Consider the following 27,990-nt stretch of genomic DNA (forward strand, 5'->3'; position numbering starts at 1 on the left):
ACAGCAAATAACTTGTCTAATGGTTTATTCTAGCTCACCCTTCAGTGATGACCTGTAACAGTGGATCATCTGCCAGGCTGTAGGTATGCAGACACTGTTTTAAGTTTAATCTTGATAAATTTCTCAATTCAGTGGGTGCAAAATCCTGCCTCCTTTGTGTCTGCAGAAAAAGGTGTGTTCATAAGTGAATTGAATGTCATGAAAAACAGATCTGCTGAAGTGAACAGGTAATTTTCACAATCTAGGTTATTTTTTAAATAAGTACTTAAAACCTAGCAGTTTGACAAGTGCCAAGGCACACTTAGTGCACTGACCTGGAAAAAGGTGGTGATGAAAGGAAGAACCGTCTCCCTTAGAAGTTTGAGGCAGTGTCTGTTTTTGTCAGTAAGATCAAACTCATCATCCAAAGGTAAATCACAAAATCCAAAAGTGAAAGACTTCACAGAGTGCATCCTCCCATCACATTATTCTTCAAAACATTCTTTTCTAGTATACTGTCTCAGTTCAGTATCTCAAATGATTTATTTGACTGATGAAAAAACACAAACCAGTATAAGCAAAATATTCTTGTTACATCCATACAGCATTTTTCTACTGAAATATTATTTACCTGAAATTGATTTAAAGATACTACATTCAGTTTTCCTAGGACAAGATGATTGCATCTGAGACCAGATGCAGTATCTCTATGCTCATATTCTGCCCTGTTTCCCTTCCTACATTGTAGGGATTTAAATACTTTAAGCCCACACATTATTTTTTATTCTTTCTTTTCTTTAGGGTAAAGTACTTTATTCAATACATACATAATTTAAACAAAACAGTGAAACCACTAATAAGGAATATCTCCAGACAAGCAATCTTTGCCTTAAGAATGCCTTCAATGAACACATTATCCCCTGAGGCAACTAATGCTGTATTGTTCAGCTGCTGCTAAAAGGCACCACTGTTGGTCAACACACCTTTCTGTCAGGTTCAACACTATATATTCTGCACTGCATTTCAAAGAAAAAAAGAAAGATCCATATGAAAAAGTAAATTAATTAATTTGTGCCTGAAAACATTGTCTCAGCATAGGAACAATGTGAAATTGCTATGTTCTGTGACTATGGCAATAACACCATGTTTACAGATACCTGATGCAAAGCTCTACTCCGACATAGACAAAAAGGCTTCTTGATGAAATCAAAGTAAAAATAAATCCAGGATATACTGATTAATACGTGAAAACACTGACACTTTTCTTGCAGGTAGGTCTTCATTTGAAAAATAAACAAGCTTTTAACCAGGTATTATATTGTGTTTGCCAGAACAGAACAACAGACAAAAAAATGCTTTAAACAAAAATGCCTTTTTAAGAGCTACTGAATGGTTTTCCTGATGTCCAGATCTTTAAAACTTAAAATCACTTAAGATGAAGTGTATTAAGTGAGTACATAGTCCTCAGTGATCTGCACTGAGGAACTGTTCTTCTGGGCCAAGTGTGTACACACGAATGATCCCTGGTCAAGTGTGTACCAGTGTGTGTCTCCTGCAGCAGCTAGAGAAGACTGCTAGGAAGGGTATGTTTATTCCCCTTTTAAGTGTAGAAGCCAGAGAAGCACTGGGTATGATGCATTATTTTGCATCAATTAAACATTATTTTATAACATAAAGATACACCACTGACAGAAAGGTTGGTGGGAGCTGTATTGTACCTTTGGGCTAGTGAGCCTGCCTACCAGTCACATTTTGGCCTGTGCCTCTGTCTCTCGTGTGGCAGTAATGTCAGCCCTTCAAAATGGCATAAATACCAATGAGTGTCAAGCCTTGTTTGCCTCTTCATCTGCCAAAGGGGTTTCCTGGTTTTGTTCACATTGCTCTAAGGTTTAGGTTACATTCTGTGCAAGTGGATTAGAAGACTATACAAGATACCTCAAATCTGTCAAATTACTAAGTGGCATAAAACTGATTTTGTGTAACAGACCTCATTTTAGGGATAGTGAAAATTTCACCTCTAAATAAAAAAGATGGAAAAGTCACAATGCATGTGAAAGTAGAACAGAGACCACGATGGTGGAAGATACAAACAAACCTTTCTGTCCTGTATTATTTGGACTCACAAACATTCCCCTGTGCAAAGCTGACACATGGTCTCTCATTCAGGATGGTACGTCCTCCTGCTCTATTTCATTAATTTTATGATGCGTGAACTGTGCTTCTAGAATTAAACATATTCCGATGATAACTACAATTAAAAAAGCATTTAAATAAAATTCATGAGTCTATCAAGAGGAAAAAAATACAAAATAGCTGAAAGAAATGCAATACACAATGAAAATCCAGGAGAACAGGCCACATAAAATACTGGAAGGTTCTTCCTGCCTATGAGGTAAAATAGCCTAAACAAACCCTGAGGTTCATAGCTCAGGATTTTAAGCTAAGGATATGGAAAAAACATCATGGTTGATGATGTTATTATGCAGTGTCACTCCTGCTGCTCAGTTATAGCTACTGCCTCAGAGAAAAGGTGATTGCTTTGATGTATGATCTTCCCACCCAAAGCAGTTGTCTCATAACTTCTTTTCACAACTTCTTTTCCACATACAAAACCTGTATTTCTGAATTATCACTATGAGTAACTCCATTTGACAAAAAGGTTCATAATGTTTAAAGCCCAAATTAAGCCCCAAAATGCTAACTCAGTAACACACATAAGAGAAGATTATTTTGGGGGTTTTCCAATTGCCCAACGAAAGTGAAATTTTCTATTCCTTGCATATTAAAAAATATTACTTTGGCCTCCAATGTTGTTCAGCCACTGGAATTAAAACTAGACATAAATGAATATAAAATTAAGGGTCAGCAAATATAGAGCTTTACCCATACTCTGAACTGGCTCAGAAAATTTCTTTTGGATATAATTCTGTATGCATACCATCCATGACTTTAATCTAGCAAAATTAGTGCTTATTACTGTACAACTCTTCCAACACAAAGTGTTATGTAATAGGTACAGATTATTATTATTATGTTAATATTTGCTACTGTAAATAATATTTAACAAGCAGAATACTACAATAATTTGTTCATGTTGGCTAAAATTAAGTACTGAAACCAACTTTTGAAATTTATATTCTTAACTGACAGTTATGATGCAAACAATAGACATGGTCATTTGGGGTGAAATGTTTTTAAAAACTTTACGTTCTAATTTGCTTCACATCTTGTCTCCAACTGAAGGGGTCAACGTTTAGAATCCATATTTAAGTCAATGCTAATATCAGTAAACTTGAGGTTAAATTAATGTAAAGGATATACTCTAATGGAAAAGAAATTACTCACTTTACTACTTCTGAAGTCTAAAAGTCCAAAAGAGCTTTAAAATGTTGTCCAACATTGTATGTGCAAAACTGTGTTTAGTGTCTTCAAAGGACTCTAAGTGGCCAGACAGCTCTCATCTCTCAGCATCTCCTCTATCTACATTAAAAACATTGCATCCCTGGCTTCTGTTCAGCCCCGTGGTGGCAACTGCTGGGAAACTGTCACTCTGGTGCTTTCAAACAACTGGTCTGGATATGTGAAATCTGCAGAACTGGAAGCAATAGCTGGAAAGCATCCTGAATATATGTAGTACTGTTGCAACCCTAATGGGAAGAGAAAATATGATTCATCAGTATAGCTGTCATGTATTTAAGGATTTACATTGTACATCTAAAATAAACAACTTTTTTTTTTTTCCCCCACATCTGCAGCATGCTGTATTAGCATATGTATTCTCACAATATTTCAGAATCTGGAGATAACAAAAATGGGAAGTTACAACAGTTTACAGCTGATAAGCATAGCCTGAATCACTATGTAAAAATCTGATTTCCCCTCAGCTTGAACTCTCAGAGAGTTCTGTTTGTAATGTGAGCAGAATAAATTGCCACAGTGCTCAGAAGCAGATCTGACTTTTTAAACACAAACCAGCTAGTGTCTCCATCAACAGCAAACAAATTTTGAATTTCCTGTAGGTGGGAGAAGTATCACTGATAGTGAATTATTATAATGGTTCTAACACATTTTTGGAATTTCTTTTAATAAACAGTACAGCAGCTTGAAATATTCCATCAGCCCGGGCTGCATTAATACATAATTGTACACAAATATGAGAGTTAAGAGATATAAAACATGATATTCCACAATTCTGGACATTCTCAGATTTAGCAGTTCTTGGAGTACAGAAAGATATATCAGCTACAACAGCGAATTTACACTATAACAGAAGAAACCATTTAGCAATCTTTACTACAGCTCTACTCAACTTGTCATGATTTTCCTTAAAGGTTTTGTTAATTGAGTGTAAAATTGCTTATTCTAAACCACTGTTTTCCTCATTTTAAGGAACAGCAGCTACTGCACAAAGAATGACAATTTGTAGTCACTATTACATGTTTATTTGCATTTAAAGAGCTGTGAACTAATCATCAGGGTTCAAATAACTTGGGCTGCAGATAGTACACACTTTAGTACTTTGCAGCATATTACTCCTTCTTGACCTTTTTTCTCCTTAGTAAAACTGAGACACATTTTACTCACTGTACTCTTCCAATTAAAAATATCTCATGGTGCCCTATAGAAGAAGTCACTCATAGATCATGATGTCTAATAAATCACTCTTGAACATTTTGGCAATTTCTGACACATGGTTATCTATGCACTGACCAAGGGCCTGATAGACTATGACTCTGCAGAAATGTGGATGGAAAAACACTGTAACATCCCCGAAACTCAAATTTTAAAGAAAAGCATAGTCTGAAACTATCTGTGAATAAGAAATATTTTGCAAGATTTGAAGTAGGTAATGGAACAGTAAGAATAGTTATCCTAAGCAGCCTGCAAAGAGGGTAAAAAGTGCTAAACAGCACACTGCAAATTGTCTGACCAAAACAGCAGCAGAATTTAAGAGCTGGCCAGTATCACTTCAGTCATTCAGTTCTTAAGAATCAGCTAATGCAACTGTGGGAGAGGCTGAACACAAAACCATGAGGTTTATAAGCTGACAGGAAAAGATACTGTCATTACTTGTTATACAGTTCTTTCTTCAGAGATAAATGTGGCTGTTTCATTTCAAAATAATTTTCCTGATGTGAAAAAAGTAAAGTCTTACCTCTAATTGCACACTGTCAATTATGGGGTTAAGAACCTCTGCCTTCATACTGCTCTGTAAAGCAGAAAATGAAATGAAATTTCAGGATAAGAAATACATTCAACAGAAATATATTGATATCTGAAAAGCAGTTTTATGAACTGCTTCACCTTGATTCTTATTCAGACTTCATTCCAGTATCCCTGATAACTGTGTCCACATTTCATACACACTTCAGTAGACCCTACGTATTTCTATCACTGAGTACTAAGATGAACTAAGATGGGCCCAGGGTTTTATTTTTTCATTAATTCATGTACCACAGAATTTCAAACTGCCTGGTTTCCTACGGATACGAAATTTATGTGATGATAGTGGCTGTCCATTAGAATTTCTTAGCTTAGAATCTCTTAGCTGATTTCCAGGAAATTAGAAGAAGAAATAGAGGTCAGAAAGATAACAAAGTTGTTAGAATCTTAGTGAAAATCTGAAATTAGGTGGAAATGAATTGGAGGCAGTACACGTTGAGCTGGACAGCACAGGCTGGCCAGTACATAAAGCTCAGCACGCTTGGCATTCTTCTCAACTGCCAGGTAGGAATAAAAATGGGTACAATGAATTGTGACATTACCAGAGGCTACAGAAACCAAAACCCTAGAAAAACAGAATAGGTCAGCTCTTCTGCTTTTTAAAATGGCAAAAGTTCTTTCCTTTTTTATTTTTCTCTGCTCTTTGCATTGTGGTTTGTCAGAAGGACATTAACCTCCATCAGGAGTTGCTTTCTTCCAATACCAACCAGTGGACCTTATTAGAATGAAGAAAATACAGTATCATTTAATTTAACTGAAAGAGGTCCACTTAAAATCCTGTAGCTTTCATATTACAGATTTTAAAAAATACGAAACACTTTAATTTTTCTTCTGGAAAAGACAACAAAGGGAATACAGTTAGAGAAAAGAGCAATTTTACTGTTAGCTACTGGAAAATCCATTACAGCTTGCACTGTTTAGTTGATTGTCATTAAAGTGGAACAGAGAGCAGTAACAAATAAAAATCATTGACTTTATGATTCAGTAAGTTAAAGTTTGAAAGAAATTTTACATTGCAAGCAAAGCTAATATTTTTTACTTCTGCATTACTGCTCACTCAGAAGCACTGCCAACATCATGGACCATGTGTACAGCCAGCCCTACAACTGATGTCTGAATTACACAGATACAAGTACAGGTATGGCATTCTGTTTGGAAAGAACAGTATTTTCTGCTTTAAGCCATCCCTCAGTTTCCCACAAATTAATGCATTTTTCAGTATGCTGGAATGTGTTTGTGAACCCAGATGCTGTTGGCAGGTTAAGAAGGAAACTGAACCATGGGGACATGCAGGAAGATGTAAATTTTCTACAGTCTTGTGTGATATGTTCTTCTTATATTCCTACTGATCATGATAAGCAGAAGACCTGCATCTCCCTCCAAAAGCCTACAGAAATGGGACAGCACATAAAGATCTGCCCTACTAGAACTCTCTTGTAGACTATTATGGCAGTAGGAAATGTCCCTGTGCTCTTATTTTTTATGTGTACCATATATATCCAAAAAAATGAGTACACAGTTGGTAAGAACAAAACCTCAGACAAAGCTTACGAAAGCTTTAGTTTCCAATTTTATAACCTGGGCCAGCTTAGTATCTCGTGCAATTTATTTTTATATGTCTTGTGAGTGTCATACAAAGATATGCTAGAATACAGCACCAAAATGCAAAACAAGCAGCTTCTCCCAGAGTAATGGAAAAGAATGTTAATTATTCAGGAAAAAAAAGCAACCTAATACATCATATTTTCTACAAATAACTCAAAAAAAACACTTGCTCAGAGACGTGCTGGAATAGCTCGTGGGAAAATTAGGGAAATTTCCTTTGATGTACATTCATGTTTTCATGAAGTAATCAGGAGAGCCAGCTTTTACTCTTCTTTGAGGTTTACAGAGTATTTTCAGCAACAGCACAGTTTTTGCCTGTGGATCCTGCTAGAATACTCAGATGTCAGTCATCTTTGAAACATCTTGAAAGGCAGGATACTATTTCTAGCAAAGATTTTCACAGATGAATGGTTGTTCCTAAGAGGAATATCTTGAGATACACGACAGAGGTTTGTTTGGTTTTTTTAAGACAGACAGCCAAACAGACTTTTTAATCTCTTAAACCTTTTGAAAGCACAGTGGCCCTAGGCCATGGGATTTAGCAAAGGCTACAAAGACAGCTTGTGAAAACATTTTAAGGTACTGGAAGTGTTATTTCTTAATGAAGGCATTCAAAAGATATAGGCTGAGTAGGAGAAGACTGGGTCCCTTCCAGTATGAGAGGATAAGAAGTGCTGAGTGGTCATCAGGAAAAATGGAAAATGGTGTCTAGGAAGACATATTTTACAAGGCAAGGGACACGATGCAATCTACCGAGGCTTATAAATTTTCTCTGCAACAGGGAATTTGAAGTGAAAGTGCTCTGTGCTCTTTATCTGGGGAAAGAAGTGCCCTCTTTGCTGGTCTCTCATGTAAAGCCACCCACACAGAGTAGTAATTTCTGTTTCAAGAAGTGAACTATGTTTAAGAAAGCCCAAATGCTACAGAAAATGCTGTTATCTTACCCCAGCTGCTGTTAGAGAATCAGAAAACTTCTTCGTCAAAGTTGAAACTTCATTGCACATGGCACTTGTTAAGCTGGTTTTAAAAAGAGAGAGAGAAATATAAAAATACATCCTTGTCCTGCCAACAGATAAAAACCCTATGACTGTACAAGGCATAAATTTCATCTTAGAAGCCAAGAATGTTCTTATGGCAATTTTGTTTCTTTTAAAACATTTTGGGGTAGATTCTCTTCATAATATAGTTTTTATATTCCTTCACTGACAAATCCATTGCTGACTACAGTAGCAAAATGATCACATTGGCTCAAAAAAAGTCTTTTCTGATAGGGCAATGTTTCATTTTTTTAAATTAAAAGCTTCTGGTTTAACTGTTGTTTTCCAGATAACTGCAGCAACACAACTCCTAGAAATATTGTTAGAAATATATCAAACTTTAGTGACAACAATGAGAAATTTCCTGTGTAAGCAATTAAACATCTACACTGTACTAAAAGAGGAAGTACCCCTGTGGTTAAAACAGGAGATCTGGTTCTATTCCTAGGTCTTTCACTGTTCTGCTAAACACTCCCAAGTGCACCAGGTAGAACCTCATCCTGCAGGGTGCACCTTAGCTCTAAACCTGAAACCTCCTTGTTCCAGGACTTTGTTTTAGACTGGAGTGTCCTATGGAGTCTGTGATTGCTATGAGCATTCTTAAGGATAAACATGTGCTTAAATACTTCACTTACTTAGGACTGAAGTTCTTACATACTAATGTCAAAACCCACTGAACTCAGTAGAACAGATTATGAAAGAGAGCTTGAGACCTGAATTTTGTGTCCCACTAGATAGACTGACTTCTACAATTTATTTATGTTTTGGTGTGGTTTACTATAAAAATGCTGACAATATGGTCTTATTGTTTAGAATGGCAGATTGGCTCTTGTATATTTTTGGGCAGATAAACACTAAACAATGACACTCTATCAGCAGATAATAAGACTGCATTATACATTCTCAAAGCAAATTCTATTTATGCTGGCACAGTGTCTTTTGCAAAGGAAACAAGAAATGCAACCCAAACTAACATGGAAATTCACATACTGGGGTAAATCAACTTTCAGCCCATTAATAGGTCATGATTTTGCAGACATACATAAGCTAGCCCTGTCAAAAAATGACAGGCAGACTATGTAACTTAATTACAATAGAAAATATAGCACCAGGTCCCCTAAAGCCAATTCTGTTTGTTAATCCACATAACTTTTTTTTTTTTTTTTGTCACTATAAGTGACAAAAGTTGAATGGAACATCATGAGTTTTAAACAAATGTCAAATGTTCACCATGAAGAAAATAATACTCACTTAGTCAGTACTTTTGCTTGATCTTGAGCTGTTTTTTCCACTTCCTGCCCATGCAGAATCAGTTCTGCTACTTTATGGAGCTGTTCTATACAGCGAGCAGTTATCTCAGCCAGACTTTCAATGGACAGCATGTAGATTTTCTTAAATTAAAAAAAAAAAAAATCAACAAAAACCCCCAAACCAAATATAACAACAGATATACACATCTAAAAGAATTTGAAACATAGGATACCTCTCTGCCTCAACTGGAAGTACCACCACATGCATAGAGAAGTATTATAAGCCATAATGTCATCCTCACAAACAATACTGGAAAATGAAATATCCACAGATTAAAAAATACACACTTCATTCTCATCCTGAAATATCAGTAAGAACAAGTCTACCATTTCTTTGGATGGGAACTAGGTCAGGGTCTCAGATTTTCTAACGCAGCTCTTTTAAACCTAGTCCTAACAAATACAAAGATCTCTCCTAGAACAAGCCATTTCAGATGGAGCCAAAAGTACCAAGTCATCCCTCAGCTGAAACTTTAGAGTAGAAATGGATAATAATCCCAATTTAAAACATGGCTTTAATCAGCAATGATAAAAAATTCTACCCAGCATTATGGAATTAAGGCTTTCACAAGCTGATTCCAGCTGAAAATCTGCAATCACATAAAAATCTGTAACATATACAGTGTAACTGTGTCTCCTTCTTTACACTATTTTTTGTAAGAAAAGATGACAAGTATTTTTTAAATTAGAATTCATTCAAAAATCTTGACAAAGATACCGACCACATTTAATATTGTTGTAACTTGGTGTAAAATGTTAAATCACATTTAAACTTAGCAATGAGGGACTGTCTAAATGGACACAATACTTTTAGCCTTAAGAGCTATGTTTCGTAAGAGAATGAACACTTGTGAGTCTGTTTTGCTTGCTGTAATTTAAACTGTTTAAGAGCTCAAATAAAATCTGAGGATTTTTTCCATGTATTGTTATAGAGACACCAAAGTACACTGAGATACAACTTTCAGTGTGCTGTTGACATTAGACCACAGAGTCCTCCAGCTGATTCTGTGTTGTGTATTCACATGTATAAACACAGAAGCGCAGATTATAAAAAAAAACAAAACCAAAACCAATGCAGTAAGCAGAGGACCTGCTACATTTGACATTTCCTACATTTATGGGAATAGGCTAAAAGTAAAAATATTTCTGTAAGTTATTTTCCTATTGAGTCTACAGTGAATAGTTGTATACTAGTATTTCTTTTTACTTCCATGAGTTTAAAAAATAAGGACAAAATATAAAACCAACAAAGATAAAGAAGTAATCTTATCAAAGTATGACAATTTGTTTAATGAAACTTATCCTCCAAAAGCTTTTTTTACCTCCACAGTTTTGTTTTCATCTACTTCAGTTTTATCACTGTCAATTTCTTCCTTCTTAATCTTTTCTTCTTTCTTAATCTTTTCTTCATCAGGTTCTCCAGGTTTTTCTTTTAGCTTTTCTTCTGTGTCTACTGGGGTGGAAAGAGTGGCTTCTTCCAGCCATTCATGAGCTTTTTTCCTAGCCTGCCAAATAAAAAAATGAACCCCAAAGTTCAGTTCAACTATGTTCAAATTATGTTCCTGAACATTAATTAACAACATATTTAATCATTTCCTTTTTACATTCAGAGATCTAAATGTATCAAGCCTCTGCCTGGCATTTAGTTAAGTGTTTAAGAAACTGTAGGAAGAAGTTATTTCTGACTCCATAAAGATGGATCAGCCAGGGATAATTTCTCTACAGGTGTGATATTTCTAACCAATACACAGAGTTGGCATTAATATTGAAGTTATTAAGATTTTAGCTTTACAAGGTATCTTTCAAAGGAATTTCCAGAGGAATAATTTTCCCAAATAAAAAAAATAAGAAGATGGCATAAGAAAATAAAATTTAAAAATATTGGAGAGGTAAGAGAGATATAATAAATTCTTAAATGAAAAATAAATAAAAAATCACTGTATCTTCAGCTGCCTTTCCAGGCATGAAAGTAGATCAAAGTGGAAAAGCCTTGAAATTTTATACAATTTCAGACTACTGTTACGGTTAGTACAAAATTTATGATGTCTCTTTTTAATATACATTCAAATTAAAATATGTTAAGACTTCAGCCTAAGCTAGTTATCCACAGTCTATATATGTAGCTAAGAGAGAGGCAATCATCTGACCCTAAAGTCAACAGATGAGACACATTTATAGGGGCCTGATGAAGTTAGAATAAACACAAGACTTTGCTTCTAGCTAAGAAGCTCTGGAGAAGTCCCTCAAAAGAATAAACATGATGAGCAAGGAAAAAAATTCTGAACCTGAGGTTTTTTTTCCAGTGGGCAAAACCAAACTGGCTCTGCTGTTCTGCTGAGACAGGTTCAAGGCTTTCCACCATGGCCCATTGTGCAAGCTGGTCACTGCAGTCACTGCAGCTGTATTGCCTCACTCACCTCACTTCTATAAAAGCTTTTCCATACTCATCATTTTAGTCCCACCCTGCTGCACTTTCCCTTCTGAACTGTCTGAACTGAGCTTTGTGTTGGATTTCAGAACAAAGCCCTCCCTCTTTGGCTTTGTCCAAGACACAGAGGGAAGCTGACTAACAATTGCAAACCTTATTAAGTTTGTCAGGTGTAGCAGCAACGTGCAATTCAAACAGCAGTTCGGTCAGCATGCTGACAAACTCTTCTCCCATATCTGCTGGAAGAAAAAAAAAACAAAACCAAACCAATTCTTGTTAGGATGTTATCACAAAAAATCTTACCCAATCAAATGCATCCTGTCAAACACCTTCCCCAAGTACTCCAGCACTTGAAAACACTGACAGCAATACAAGAAAGGTGTGTGTGTGTGTGTGCCCTCAAACAGAGGGTAAACAACAGAGATACCTGTACAGCCAGATATGCTACCCTTCCACAACTTCATTTTGACTACTCTTTCCACCCCCTTCCAAACTCCACAAAGTTTCACAAAACAGGTAAGAGGAGAAGCAACATGATCCCTAGTGACCTGATAAAAATACATGACCCACAAAATAATCAAAGACATACTAACCTATTCTTTCAAACCAAGGTATAAAAACTGCAGAAGGACCAGATACAAGTAAGTTTCAGAGGAAATACACTGGAAAACATGCTCTCCCTATTGCTCTGTCTGCAAACTGCAGCTAAGAGGTGTTTTCTTCCTGTTTTGAGATTGAGCTTTGCTTAAGTGAATAATGTTTTCTGTTCTGCTTTGGAGTAATGAGCCTTAAAGAATCTGCACTTTTATTTCACAAGATTTGCAAGCAGAGATAAATAACACTAGGATTTGTACTTTATCTTTATTGTATATATTCCTTTGATTACTTGCAGTTGCCATCTTCTAACATGCTGTAAGTTCCTAAAATTTGGTATTTTGATTGGTTCTGTTCATCTGGACTTTCTGAGTTTGGAATCTTCATTAACATTTCCTGGTGAAATGTGCGAAATATATTCTTTAAAGTCCGATGACACTAAAATGTCGAAGTTCCCATATAGCCCCCAGTAATGAAAATTTCCATTTTTATGCAAATCTTCAGTACTGGCCTTAGAAGCACGGGGTCATTAATCTTCAGTGAGGGACTTTTTAGAATGGTTTACAGTCCACAGTACCTTGCAACATGTGGAAAGGTGGTGGAACCTGACACTCAGATCATCCTCTCCTTGAGCAAAGGACATTTCACCCTTGATTGTAAATCTAGCATCCATCTTTAGTGATATAAAATAAAATCAGTATTTAGGATGAAGAACTCTTCACCTGCAATGACCAAGAGATTGAGCTTTTTTCTTAACACCAGGGCAACAGGTCAAGAAGATTGTATTCTGGCAGGCCAAAGACATTCATTTCACTGCTGCCTTTATCAGTAAATTTTGACAATAGGATTTTCAGCACCTCTTGGATACACTGAATTCACTTTTTCTGAAACCAATGCCAAATTGTTTTATAAACTGCAGCATGCTGGAAACCGAGAAAGAGTTCACTGATTCAATGCAGAATTACCAAAACTGTCAATAATGGGCACATTCAATTCAATACTCACTTTGGTTACCATCTCCCTTAACCTCACATGTGAAATTTTTGGTGTTAATGCTTTTCAAAATGTAGGTAAAGCTATTTTTTCAGATATTCTCCTCTCATTATTTCACATACAACTGAAAAGCAAAAAAGCTGCAGTGAAAAATACATGAAAGGGGTGCATAATCAAAGTGTGAGGAAACATTAGAGAGAAGGGAATACATTTGTCTTTCTCCTACTTGTGTCAGAAAATATCTTCCTTTTCTTTCTTTTCATATTGATTTTGTACCTCTCTGACTGTTAAGCAAAGACACAAAACCCCTAAGATTCCAGGTTCAAAGTTGCCAAGAACAGAGCCTAGCCCAAATTCTTTCACAAAACAGTCCTCCAAAGATCACTGCAGTAATTTCTCCTTTTAAAGGACTGAAAGTGTTTATTGCAGAACCTAAAAGCAGCAATAATATATCTAATGAGATCCTGAGAGTCTAGGATGAGAAGGGATCCTGAGTTTACGTAAAACAAGCAGCCACCTTTTTCAATCCCTTGAAAGCAAAAGTATTGGCCTTTCTCCCATCTAGTCTTTTTTTCTTTTTTTTCTGAATACATAAAGCATTGACAAATGACACCACACAAATAATATTACCTTGATGACAAGAAAGTGGTAACAAATTAGCAATAAGTGGTAATTATTTTCAAATATTGCTTAGTGGCTAGCTAAGATATATAATTTTCAAACACCATTAGTTAACCTCTACTTTTATAGGGGAGTGGCTTCCTTACATAAAAGAAAAAACCCTTAAGTTTTATTGAGCTAGGAATCACAAATCAAAATCCTACTGAAGGCAAACTAGTTGTAGCTTTAAACTGTTTAGCAAGCAGGATTAAAACGCAAAATTCCTATACAGAGACTGCTACCTATTGCTGGATTAGCAGCTTAACTAAAAATATATAATTCTGTATAAAAAATATGCTATTAAAAAGAACATATGGTCTACTGACTTAATTTTATAAGTGTAAACCTATTAATGTGCTTAACAGGACCTTAGTTGTATTAACTAGCTTGAGCTAAGAGCACAAATGATAACGAAGCCTTCTCTTCACAGCAACACATTTAATCACGAGATGCATTTAATCCTGATCAGCCAAACTGTTGTTAAATTTATCTATGCTGGATGCCAAATCATGCTTAGGATTATTGGTAACATTAAACCAGAACATTTTATTAATGTAAATATTAACTATGCCACAGTAATATGTTTAAGCTCCCAAGGAATAGTTTCAGGTAAACAGTTCCAGTTTAAAGAAAAAACAACCCAAACAAGTCAAACCTAGACCCCAGAAGATCAAGTGTGCTCCCAGATGGATACATATCGAAGCCTCCCTGAAAGTTGAACTTATTTGTAAAATATGACCAGATACTAAGCATAGTCAATAATGAGTTACTGGAACTCAGCTTAAATTATTGTGAAGACTGGGAAAATAAAGGATCCATGAAACATTAGAGTGTTCAGTGGAAGTCCACTCCATGAGGGGAAACAGACATGCAAATCACATACAAGACTACAAGGAAAGGTGCTGGATATTTTAAATCTAAAAATGGCAGACAATTGTCATGTAAAGGCCTATTAATGGAATTCACTTAAGCTTTTTACATATTTGCTGTGTAAATGCATGTAATAAAAAAATACTTGAGATCCTATGCAAAATTCAGGAAAAGGTCTGTTTTCCCTGACTCAGGGGGCTCATAAGGAGCCTTCATTCACCCTGATAAGATTTTAATGAAGATCACACATTTTTGTGTCTGGGAAAGGTACCCAAACTAGGACTCTGCCCAGAAGGAACATGTCAAAGCACTATACATTGTTGAGGGCACTATCAATGCAGTGTTGGCAAGTCCACCAGATTCTAGGTGAGGGGCTGAAGGGAGAAGCAAAGGTCACATGTGCAAGGTTAGGAGACTAACCAAAGCTCTACCAGAAAGCTACTTTAGAGAAGTGGTTAACCTTCCTATTGTTATGGTGACCTCCAGTGGAATTAAAATGTATCCAATTTAATACTAATAAATGAAATTTATCTGTAGTTCATATACTAATAAATCTTGAACCTGACTGCACTGAGGGATGTGAGTAATTCTGAACTGCAGCCTGAAGTGACAATCATTCATCGGTAAGATGGAGAGAACACATGTGTGGTTATTATTTCTGCTGCTCAGAGAGGAGGATATGTTTCAGTGCTTAGTGGTTTGCTTTTGCAGGGGAAAAAGCCTGACTTGGTCTTTTTTTTTGTTTGTTTTTTAAGGTGCTCATTGCCTTGGTTCCAGCCAGTTAATGTTTCAAGGAGCATGATCAGCAGATATGCTTCACTGAAAAAAGAGAACTTATGACCACCAGAGAAAGCATCACTTTGTGCAAGAAAGAGAACTTTAATTGGGGCTGTTTTCAAACAAGCAAATAGTTCCCAAAGAAATTAAGGAACAACAGGCATCACATGAATCCTTAAGTGGGTAATATGCTTTTTTTGACTTGTATTTTTCACAATTCCACAAAGGAACAAGGTGTGAAAAAAACCTACTACCATACTAAGACTTTACATGAACACTCAATGTCTCCCCCAAGAAGAAACAATAAGCTCCCTGCATGAGACATCAGGCACACTGAGTAAGCACTGCTAGAAACAGCAGTCTGAGGGGAAAAGACTTTCCAGTTATAACACATGGATGTTCACACTGTTTTGCTAACTTTTCTGAAGGCAAGAGAAATCATACCTTGTCCTCTTGCAAAATGCAGATTTTCTGGACAAAGCATCCCTGAGAAGATCAAAAGGATACGGAAGAAATATCTTTTTATATTTCTGTGTTTCTGAAACACAAAATATGTCTCCATGGCATCAGCCAGTCTTCAGACAAGTCAAGGGGATTGTTTCTGTTAGCTAGAAGAGGTTGGGTATGGATCTCATAGGCCTGGAGACATGAACTACCGTGGCTGTAAGCTAACTTCTTATCCTTCAGTTCTCAGCCTCTTCTGGGGAATGCCAAAATTTCTGACCTATTTAAGACACCTACTTTGCCCCTACCCAAAGCACACACCTGTTTTATTGTAACTTTTCTGAGCTGAGCTATGGTCCCACTCTCTTCATTGCTGTGCACTATGTCAGAGTGACAGCATGCTTCTGCTATTTTAATTGCTTTCCCACACTCCATGGGCCATGTCTTGCCAAGCAATACCAAAAAGCAGCTTTGCAGCTATTTTTCAAAGTAATTTTCCTTCAGAAAGTTCCAGGTTCTTACATCCCTTTTTAGCACTCAAATCTTTTCCCTATTTAGCACAGGAGGGTGCAAAGTGATGATGAAGTTGCTAAACAAAAAGTGCTTATCGGCTTCCAGAACTTTCAGAGTATTAATTTGAGTGACTACCTTATGAAGAGTATTAAGACATCAGAAACCATAGTTTAGATTGTAATTTTTAAAAATTACTTTGCACAGAAGTAACAATTATTCATATGGTTAAACCTTTGTATTTCTAATTACCTGTCTGTGCCTGCACCACTTCTTCATCTAACTCCTTTGGAACAAAAATATGTTTTATAGCAATTAAATCATTTTTCACAGTCTCCAGCTGCTCTCCATCAAGTGTTGCTAAATATGACTGAATCTGCAAAAGAAAGGTCAGTAAGCATTTCCAATCAATACAGAGCATTTCTTAAATTGCTAATGTATAGTGATATGAAAATCAGTCAAGAACTGGAAATTTCCATTATGCTCAGATCTTGTGCCCAGCCTTCTAATGTGGACACACTCTTAGTTTTCAACAACAAAATTTGCTGAGTATCACAAATTTTACACCAGCCTTGCAAGATCATCAGGTCTCTACCATCTCCCAGAACATTAATTATGAATTATAAATCTATGGTTTAATTGCAAACTGTAATAAGCATTTTGGGGTTGCTTGTATGAAGACAGCAGCAGGCAAAAAGAGCAATGGCAGAGTTCATGCTTAGTCTGAGCACTCACAGGAAGAGTGTGAAAATGAAGCCTGTTTGCCCTCCTTCAAAATGCAACCAAAATTATTGCCAGCCCACCTGTTGTGAAAAATGTATTGACAGGTCTTTGAATGTCTCAGATATCTGCAAGGCCTTGTAGTATCTAATTAGGGTGCCACACCAGACAGGGATGGGTTCTTTGAATCACTGTTTGCATTACAGTTGTGTGATGTTAATGGCATGACTGCACTTTGCCTAGTAAAGCCAAGAGAAATCCCTTCTCTCCCTCTGATGGAAAATTTCACTTTCAGGTCTGTTTCAAGGTTTCTTTTAAAGTTTGCCAGACAGACATGCAGACTGACTTTGTGAGAGACTGGGGAAGACATTGTTTTCCTATGTCCCTCACATGTGGAGGGCATAAGATGTGTACAGCTCATATACTCAGGGTTAAATGCAAAATAAAGTTTGCAGACCCAGCTGAGGCTGTAAAGGCCTACCCAGGGATTTTTGGCCCTCTCTATAGCATTTTTCCATTTCATAGAATCATCTGGGACTTTTTTTTTAATGAAAACCTATTAAATAAAAGCTTTATAATGTTTATAAATCCCTGCTATTAGAAGGACATTAGCAATGCCTTCAGTCTCTCTTATGCTCCTCATCTGGCCCACCCAAGTGTGGCTTTTAGGCTGTTATTACAGGTCTCAAGATTACAGTACTGTAAGTGAGGGGGTTTTGTGTGTCTCTGGTAATTGGGACACATTCTGTTAGTCTTTTGGAACATGTATTAGGGAATTCAACTTATTTACACAGACAGCTGCCTTCAATCCTGTTGGAAAACGTAGTCCTATAAACCAGGGGCTGTCTAGGACATAACACGAAGCACATCAGAAACCTCATGGTAAGAAGCTGCACAACTCTTCCTTATCTTGTGGTATTTAACAGTGAAAGAAAAACAGTCTTGACACATACCATTAGCCTGAAGTTGTTTTCTACTTACCTCCTTCCTGTTTTGTGTGGTTTAATTTTTTTTTTTTTTTTGCAAAAGCACACCCTTGAACCTTACATGTGGGTTTTGAACTTAGAATTTTGCATTTAGACATAATTGCAAATACAAAAACCAACATGGACAGTATGTACCTAGCTGTTATTGAAATGAGCTGCTTTTAATTGTGTCAGTAAATAACACATTAAAAAGGGGATTATTTTTATTAAAAATAACCAAGGGGGCAAGAAGTGCTAATTTTAAAACAAAAAAGATGAAAACATGTATTTTAAGAAATTCATTCAGAAAATTGTTTCACTCCAAAAGTTCTACTTATGTATTGTCAGAGGAATACTGATAGCTGACATGAAAAAATATAATTATCAAATACACCTCAGTAACTTCAGCATGCTCTTCAGAGGGACACAGAGCATTTGCATGCTCCCAGTAATATTTTTTGGTAATTTTATGTCAGTTTAAAAAACTAACAAAATAAAGAAGACTTACAAATTTAGTAAGTAATCTTCAATTCACTTTAATACACCAGACTCTAGGTTTAGGTCTGGAATTCCTGAATATAAGTATTGGTGCCTGATAAAACACCAAAAGACATCAACCTCCTTGCAAATTATGGAAAGACATCTGCATAGTGTCACAAGCTGAAAAATGCATACTACATATGGTCCTAACAAAAAATAACTTTCAGTTTTGAAGTTGTTTGTTTTGAGTTAATCTTGGAGTTAAATTTATGTGTATTGATACTGATTTCCTGAAGCCAAGGACTGGCCCATGGGAACAACTCATCCTTCTCTGAAGTTGATGAAACACTTACTGTTCATTTCACATGTACCTGCAGAACAAAAATTTTTTACCAACCATTTTGATTCATAGTGTCTGCACATGGTACCTGGGCTTCACTTTCATTTGACAGGATTTCCAGAGCTTCCAGATGAGACAGACCCTGGAACTCATCAAAGAGTAGTCCATAATGTGCTGTTCTTTCAACTGTAACTTGCTGGGCCCGCCTCTGTTTCTCTTTTTCTTTAGCTTCTCGCAGCAGCTGCAAAAACATACAACATTTCTCTTGTTTTATAGCTAGTGCTGGAGGTATGACAGACTTTATTACTTTCTGCTTCTGCCTGTCTAGGACGTAGTAATAAAATTTGGGACTGTATCACACCTGCAGAGCTGAAATTTTATAGCCAAAATACCTAACTTCTTTTTTTTTATAAATGTCTCTAATAAAATATTTAAGTAGTATTCTATGTGTAGCTTTTCCCAATGGTAATTGCTAACCATTTTTTTCTAAAAAAAAACCTGAACAAACAGGTAATCTTGCTTACCTTCTCAAAAGCAACGAGCAATGAGTAAGTTATGGGTACCATAAAATAAATTTAGCCACCAATTACAATGAAAGAAAAGTAAAGAGGAGTATTTCATATGCAGCTTTAAAGAACTATACAATCCATTCCACAGTCGATAAAATGAGAAGAAAATTATTTTTGGGACCTACCTACCCATGTGCATATGCACCTACATAAATACTTAGAATAAAATATTTTTAGCAGACAGTAAAGTCAGTTTTATATGACAATAGGAATGACAACAGAGACTGGCCTAATAAGGTATGACCTCTTCCAAAGGTAGGGCAGAACTATACCCTGTATACTTGGGAATATTTTGGATTGATCTCCTTATACACTTCTATAAGTGCATGAAAAGAACAGAACAGTGTATGGAATAGGATCATCTATTCCTTCCTTCTGTTCCCAGAAAGGAATGGCCTCTCTTACGGATTTGCCACAGTAAAGCTTGTAAATACAGCTGAACTGCATCTTAGGTCACATATAAGCCTCTGAATGCCAGTCCATCATTCAAAATTTCTATGCTACTGTCTTCAGTTATTCATTTTTTTAAAAAAGGATTATGATGGCAGATTTTTCAGTCTCTACCTTTGAAAGTCACAGTTTTATGTACAAATGACAAAAAAGGAAATGCTTTGCTATGCAGCCCATGAGAACTGACTTATGGCACTTTCTGTCTCAGATTTTTTTGTGAATGTGGACATATTTTTTAGGAAGGTAGTCTCAAAAAGCTCTTTTTGACCCTCATTTTAAGTCCAACTAGAATTAATTTTGGCCTACTACAACAGTATCAGTCTGTTTACACTTACAATGATCAACATTAAAGATGAATCATCTCGTTTAAAAAATACTCCTCTCTACAAGGAATTAAATATATAGTAAAATTAGTCTTTTAAAAATGTCTGATTCCACAGACTCCCTCCTCACTGTGTCTGCAGAGCTAAAATTATGTTGTACTGACAGCACTTATACTTCTACTTTGTTTTTATCATGTCTCTGAATTTTTAAACATGAGTTATGACTGTATAAGGGTACCATTAGTTTAAATGGACATTAGGATAGAACTTTACACAGCTTTATTTCCTAATGAAAAATATGTCATATTCCAGTATTCATTTCCAATGAAAGCAGTATAGTGATATTTATGCTGGAAGATATCTATCTACAGCTGTTACAAAACCACCAACTATTTCATTCTGTCTCCAGAGTGTAATGATTTATCACCACATATACTATCTTATAAAAATCAGCTACTCTACATGTGATTATGCAGAAAATATGATTTTACATTATTTTTGTGGTTCTGTGAAGAAAAAGAAAGAGGTGCAAATATAAAGCATAATATTTATTTCAGACACCTAGACAATACCTACTGCAATAAGTAAATTTACTCCCTGAGGCAGCTGAAATTCTGGAAAAAGAATCTGAAAATGCACTGACAGAGCTGTATTTAAATAAATCCAACCTGAGAGAGAGAAACTGTCCTTGCCATCAATGTTTTGGTTCTCTTAAATCCAGGATCACTTTCTGCAAGTACATTCATGGTTTTCTTCCCAATAAATTCCAGAGCATCCAAACCTCCAGATAATACACTCTTCCCCTGTATAAAAAAAACCAAAACAAAAATGTGGTTATTTTCTTTCCACTTTATGCTAATATGAACTGTAAAGAATACTGCTTTTGCCAACACCATCTCTGAACATTCAGGCTTCTGGATTTTCTATAGTGTAATTAACAACAGTTATGATTGATAAGCTTATAGAATAATATTACTTTATTATTATGAATGCATTTTAAAAAAAGAAAAAAATGACAAGTATTTTTAGTTAATTAAAATACCCCAAAGGAAACATAACACATGTGTTACAAGTAAAAAAATTCTCAATAATACAACTTTAATTATATCCAAAGTAGCATCTAGTCTGTGGGAACATATGGTAGATATAAATAACAAGGAACAAAAGTCCATAATGAACAGGGTGACTCTGCTTTACCTAACTGATTTCTAAGATGTTGACACTTGTTATGACTCTGAAACTGTCTACTGAAATAAGCTTATACATTTATCAGATACTCACATGCTGATGTAACCTGATACATAATAGAAAACCCTACCAAAGTCTCAAATGGCATTACAGGCAACTCACTGAGACCTTAAGTTATTCTTTTTGTTTGGTGACATTCAGCACTGTGGCATAGTAGCCTCTCTAGATCTACATATGAGTATATTCTCTTATTTGAATATTCAGGTAACCTTAGTGGTGTCCAGCTCTCACGAGCCCTACAATGCTCCAGACTCTGTAGTACCAGTCTTATGAATAGTTCATAGGAATCTCCCTCTGTTCCCAAAATCTTTGATGGAGGGCTCAGAGTGAACTAGGTATGCACTAAAAAAGAACTGCTACTTCATAAAGCATGCATACTGGGGAGACAGTCTTCAATGTTTTCTTAGCTAATGCTTAAAGTCTTTGGCAATATCAAGGGAAACACCACACTGAAAAGCTCAGGGAAAAAAAAAAACCAAACTATGGTAATAGTGTCTAAAAATATTGGGGAGGAAGATGACACAAAAATTGATTTGGAAACAGTATGGCACAGGGTTTTCCAAAAGCTGAAACACAGAAAACCAGAAAATGATGAAGTGCAACACACAGGAAATACATGAAGAGTGTACTAGCAGAGAACCATGAATAAAAGAATTTACCTCAGTGTGTCTACAGTCAGACCACCTTCTGGGAAGGCTAATATGAAGTGAGAGACCAGAAAAAGAAGTGAAGGTAAGGGTCAGGGACTAGCAATACAGAAGCTAGCAAAAGACTTAAAATCAGTAAATGCAGTATTTTCTTATTTTATCTGCCTTCAAAATTGGTCACAAGTTTAAACATACTTTCCCTGGAAGCACTTAACTGTAAAAAAATTAGAAAATGGCACCACCATTATAAAAAATACTTCCCCAAACTCTGCAAAATTCTATATATTTCTGTACAAAACTGTATTTTTCATTTAAACTGGTACCAAAGTAGCAACTTAATTAGTTGTGTTGTTTTAATTTGATAGTTATTTTGCCATGGAAGAGACTCCAATCAGACTTACAGCAGAACTGTTTTTACCAAGACCTATGACTTAACAAACTCTACCTTCAGTAAAGCTGCATGTAAAAACAATGAAGAGTAAATAGAGGAAAAAGGCTGCTAAAATGACTCACAGTGTTCTGCACAGCGTTCGTGATAGCTGACAACATTCCACGAGATCCAGATGAAGGGGAAGAAGGAATAGTATCAGAAGAGCTTTGATTCAGAGAATCTTCTGCTTCTAACAAAAGAAAAAACAGAGCTACAGCATACTTCCAACTCTACAAGTCCAAAAGTACAGTAAACTGGGATGTCTCATCCAAATTTTAATATTTTGCAAATTGGACTAATTTGGCAGTGTCAAAGTGTTTTGTCCAATTTCAGTAAACTCAAACTTACGTATCACTGGTGTTTCAGCTGCAGGAGGCTCTGCTGTTTCTGAAGATGCTGAACTTGGGTTATGAATTCTCAGAGTAGTTCCTGCTTTTTCCTTTACTGCTGTTATCCCATGACCTGTTGCAGAAGCATATTTTAAATTATATTATTTGAAAGTCTATTACTAATAATGCATTGTATTCTTATGCTTCAGGAATTGTAACAATCAGAATAGCTATTAAACTTACCTCAATTTCTTAGTTTTTTCTAGGTTAATAATTCACTTTTCTACTATATCCAGTATATTAATTGACTAGAAAGTACAGATCTGAAACGTAATATGAATTACACTGGAACTGAAATGAAAAACTTGTTTCAGTGGAACCCATAAGTTTAGTTCCCTGCTTTTCAAAATGCTATATTTTCTATTACAGTTAGTTTAAACAGAAATTTAAATTAAGAGGAATTAGACACTCCTAATGTCATAGGCTTTGGTCCCATCTAGTTTTCATCTAAAACAGTTATGCCACAATTAAGGGGCTAAGTGACCACAGGGCTAAGCTAAGGAAACTGTCCTTCAGTCTGCTGCATAAGTTCTATGTTAGTTAAATGTTTTTGAAATACTGACTCAGGTCCTCAACTTATTGCAGGATGTAAGCTCCTCCATTGTTCATTTGAATTTTAAATTCAGATCTCTCTCCTCAAATTTTAAAGTGTCTCTCCTCAAAGCTGCTGTTTAAATACAATTTGTAAAGTCTGTTGCTGTCAAATGTCATAGAATTACTGTTCCACTGGTAGCTGATCTACAAAGACCTGACACACGTGTACCGACTCCCTAACTCTCTATCCTATTAAAATGATCTAGTTTAATGTAAAAAATGTATGTCTGAATACTTTAGACAGAACAGGACTGCTCTGATGCTCTTCTACTCAGAGTTTACTTACAACAAAAAATCACATGGACTGGTAATACCTGGCTATAGGATAGGGTGGGATTGCCTGGTAGTCAGCAAAGAAGGCAGTAGCTTCCTAATCTGCATCAGCTCTAGCTGAAAAAAGAGTGCCCTTAAAAAGAGACTACTCTCAAATTGTCTACCTATTCTGCTCCTCAATCTCTCTCTCTCTCCCTCTCTATCTATCCTGCCTCTGTCTTCCAGGGCAGATAGAGACAGAGGGGCCTACAGGAAAACTGGACAGAGATGTTTCACAAGGATGTGTAGTGATAGGATGAGGGGGAGCAGTTTCAAACTGAAAGAGATTTAGTCTGGATATTAGGAAGACTTTCTTCAGTGTGAGGGTGGTGAGACACTGGAACAGAAGCTTTAGATGCCCCCTCCCTGGACGTGTGACAAGGACAGGCTGGATGGAACTTTGAACAATCTGGTGTAGTGAGAGGTGTCCCTGCTCAAGGCAGGGGGGTTGGAACAAGATGATCTTTAGGATCCCTCCCAACCCAAAACTGTTCTATGTAAGTCCATTCATGATATGCCTCTCTCATCACAAGTGATGCAGATAGCACATCTTCCTTAGCTGGAAGTCTCTGAACATCAGTTGAGAAACACTAAGGAAAATCTAACCAGGTGAGCAATATTTCTTTCCAATGCAAAATGAAAGGGCTTCAGTGACTCTACTTTTTCTTCTTCAGTACATCATTTCTGCATCTCACATAAGGGTGATCACTTCTAGCAGCAGGACAATACAGAGGAACTAAATTATCTGGCTAACTATTTCTGAGGACTAGAATTTCCTACTTCATTACCTTGGTACTTTAAACTGAACTGTAAACAGATAAATTATTTCAGAAAAGCCATTAATACAGATGCTCAGGCAGGTACCTGGACATCTAAGGCATGAAGTCACACAAAACAATTAATTAGACGTTTCCATACTTTCCCACAATTGTGTAATCTATTAGAAAAGTTCAGAACATATTTTCTGAGTTTTATTAACTACAGCAAAATAGCCTATCATTTATCAGTTCTCTTCAGTGTTCCGAATATAAATATATTTATACACATACAGATACATGTGCATGGAGTCATACAAATATGCTTTTGAATATATGATTAAAGATACAGCAAAACTATTTGAAACTGAGAAGGAAGAAGGAAAGCTTGGATTTATGCCTCCATGATTTCCAGATGGGTTGCACATCAGGTGCCCTATGCATTCAATATTAAACATATTCTAGAAAAACACACGTGAAGCAGCATTACTGAAAGATGACATAGAAGAAACTGGAGTACCTGGCAGCAAACAAGAACAGATGTCCCCTGAGGAACAGATGAGCAGAACAAGTAATATGACAGCATAAGCTGCATGGGGTACTGATGTTTTTACACTGAAACAGAGAGACTAGCCAGGTTTTTCTTGCCTTCATGATTTCTATTCTTTCTGTTGGCTGGCAATGTCAGCAGAATATTGTTGTTCATCTTGGTAGCTGGGATATTTCATTCGAAAAGGAAGATTTTGCAAGCAGTTCCTGAAAATGTGGCCTCCTTTGGCATTTGCCTGATCTGCTCAAGGCCACATCAACAGCACTCACAAATGCTTTAGTCAGAAACATTCCACTTGGCTTTAGGCACTCTTATCTCCCACCTCCCAGCTTACTAGCTATGGATTCCCTGCAGAACTGGAAGAGGCAGACAGACACCTCCGGAGGGCAGCTCAGCTCGTCTGAAATCTAAACCATTCTCTGCAGGAATCTCTGCCACTTGTCAGTCTTGGACTCCCAGGCAATGGACTGCCTGCTGCAGTGGTACAGATAGGGAGGGTGAGTTTGAGATCTAGCCCCTGGCTGTCACACGGTTGTTGTCACCAGTGTTGCACCATGGGGATGTTTCTGATGAACAACTGATCAAAATTCAACCTAGTAAAATGATGAAGCCTCAGGTGTTTCAAGCTAAGGACAAAGATCAAGGCCTCAAATTAGCATCTGACACTGACTGAGAAACTGAGGAAACTAAACATGGCCGGTGTGAGAACCATCCCACTGGATGAAGTACAGTTATGTGGAAAAGGCAGCCATGCTCTGGTTTTGTACAGTAAAAAGAGGGACCCCATTTTGCTCATTTTGAGGCTCTCCTGTCAGCATTCCATTCCCTCAAAGTCCTTAGAAAAACATCTGTTCCTTGCAGTTAACACTTATATGGAGGGAAGCACATCCATACAGTCTTTGTTTGGAAATGCATAACTGTAGCACCTTACATCCTTATATATTAGGAATGCCACAGTTCATCCATACAAAACAAATCAGCATAAGAAAGGCAAGAGTTGCAGGAGAAGGCAGTAACTGTCATTAAGCTAGCAGATAGCTTAGTTGGAAAAAACCCTGAACAGACAAGCTTTCAAGCTGTTTTTAAAAACAGAAGTCACAAGCTTCAAATACAGGCTGAGATTTTGACTCACTTAAGCCCTTTGGACAAAGGGTTTGCTGCTGCAGCTAAGGTGACTCAATGGCTTCTTGGTGCTGCTCTGCTTGTTTCATGTTCTATATTTGTCCCTACTCCTTGCCCTGGTGATTATCTCAGTGAATTGGTTCAAGGAACTGAAGAGACAGAAGAATGGATTTTTCTTCCTCTAGAGTTATTCTTATGTCAGTTTTGCTTTCTGAACTGGATTGCTGGGAGCTCAGAGGAGCATAAGGGCTGGCACAGATAAGAGAAAGAAGCATGTAAGGAAAAGAGAGATGCAGGACTGCACATTTCAGTGGCTACTAGCCATGAGACTGGCTTAGTTGCAACTGAATGGTGTAATTACTGATTTACCAAGAAATACAATTTTAAAGACAGTAAAATAGTGACAAAAAGTACAACAGGTTGTGTCCCCACAGTGAGCCTACTTTCTCCCATCCCATAATCCCAGCAACTACTCCAGTGGATCTACTCCATTGTGGTTCCACAAGGAGGGAAACCAAACTTCTTGCACCTTTTAAAAACGAAAACAAACTCTTCATTTCATTAATGAGTCAGAGTCAGTAACTTTCTTAGTGTGACATCTAGTGTCAGACACAAAGCATGGTTCAGTGACTGCTACTAATCCAAACACATCACAGATTCTGTTGTGTAAAGGAGTATCACACCTATGTTGTGGCAGGGACCTTGATCCAAATAATGTCAAAATCAGTTCAAAGACAACAGATACTTTCTCTAGAATACAAAACCACCACCAAAAGAAGCTGGTTATATGTGCACAGTGACTTAAAGAGAGATAAGATATAAATTACGTGGAAACTAACTCACCATCAGATTCTAAAATCATAGAATCACAGAATCCTAGAATGGTTTGGATTGGAAATGACCTTAAAGATCATTTAGATCAAATGCTTCTGCCATTGGCAGGGACACCCACCACTATACCAGGTTGCTCAACCTGGCCTTGAACACTTCCAGGGAGGGAGCAGCCACAATTTTCCTGGGCAACCTGTGCCAATGTCTCACCCACCAACATGAATCTACCCTATTTCAGCCTAAAACTATTCTCCCTTTTCCTGTCGCTCCATGCCCTTGTAAAAAGTCCCTCTACAGCTTTTCTGTAGGCCCCCATCAAGTACTTGAAGGCTGCTCTCAGGTCTGCCTGGTGCCTTCATTTCTCCAGGCTGAACAACCCCAACTCTCTCAGCCTGTCCCTAGCAGGAGAGGTGCTCCAGCCCTGTGATCATCTTGGTGGTCCTCCTCTGGACTCACTCCAGCAACTCCAAGTCCTTCTTATGGTGGAAACTCCAGAACTGAACACAAGACCCAGGTGGGGTCTCATGAGAGTGGAGTAGAGGAGGAGAATCACCTCCCTCAACCTGCTGGCCATGCTTCCTTTGATGCAGCCCAGGACATGGTTGGCTTTCTGGGCTGCAAGTACACATTGCCAGTTCATGAGTTCATCAACGAACAACCCCAAGTCCTTCTCAGGGCTGTTCTCAATCCATTCTCTGCCCAGCCCATATCTGTGCTTGGGATTGCCTTGACTCATGTACAGGACCTTGCACTTGGCCTTGTGGAACATCACTCTGTTTGCACAGGTTCACCTCTCAAACCTGTTCAGCTCCTCCCTTCCGTCCAGCATGTCAGC

The 27,990-nt window shown here is 37.0% G+C and overlaps 2 protein-coding genes across 4 annotated transcripts in view; one reads left to right on the plus strand and one right to left on the minus strand.

Moving 5' to 3' along the window:
- Positions 1-27,990, plus strand: part of RPL9 (ribosomal protein L9) — a 388,416-nt gene that overhangs the window by 185,358 nt on the left and 175,068 nt on the right. The gene's annotated exons all lie outside the window — the stretch shown is intronic.
- Positions 504-27,990, minus strand: part of FAM114A1 (family with sequence similarity 114 member A1) — a 34,925-nt gene continuing 7,438 nt past the window's right edge. Inside the window, exons 4-14 of one of the 3 annotated variants that reach the window (XM_071743728.1) lie at positions 22,951-23,064; positions 22,686-22,786; positions 20,946-21,080; positions 19,024-19,176; positions 16,683-16,806; positions 11,736-11,821; positions 10,477-10,659; positions 9,096-9,235; positions 7,752-7,824; positions 5,135-5,188; positions 504-3,626 (exon numbers count right to left, since the gene is read on the minus strand). In XM_071743728.1, coding sequence (XP_071599829.1) covers positions 3,525-3,626; positions 5,135-5,188; positions 7,752-7,824; positions 9,096-9,235; positions 10,477-10,659; positions 11,736-11,821; positions 16,683-16,806; positions 19,024-19,176; positions 20,946-21,080; positions 22,686-22,786; positions 22,951-23,064 — 1,265 coding nt within the window. In that variant the 3' untranslated portion in view covers positions 504-3,524. Of the gene's footprint in view, positions 3,627-5,134; positions 5,189-7,751; positions 7,825-9,095; positions 9,236-10,476; positions 10,660-11,735; positions 11,822-16,682; positions 16,807-19,023; positions 19,177-20,945; positions 21,081-22,685; positions 22,793-22,950; positions 23,065-27,990 lie in introns of all 3 variants that reach the window. The other 2 variants (XM_071743727.1, XM_071743725.1) reach the window with 2 other exon arrangements.

Source organism: Heliangelus exortis, chromosome 4, assembly GCF_036169615.1.
Source record: "Heliangelus exortis chromosome 4, bHelExo1.hap1, whole genome shotgun sequence".
NCBI lineage: Eukaryota > Metazoa > Chordata > Aves > Apodiformes > Trochilidae > Heliangelus > Heliangelus exortis.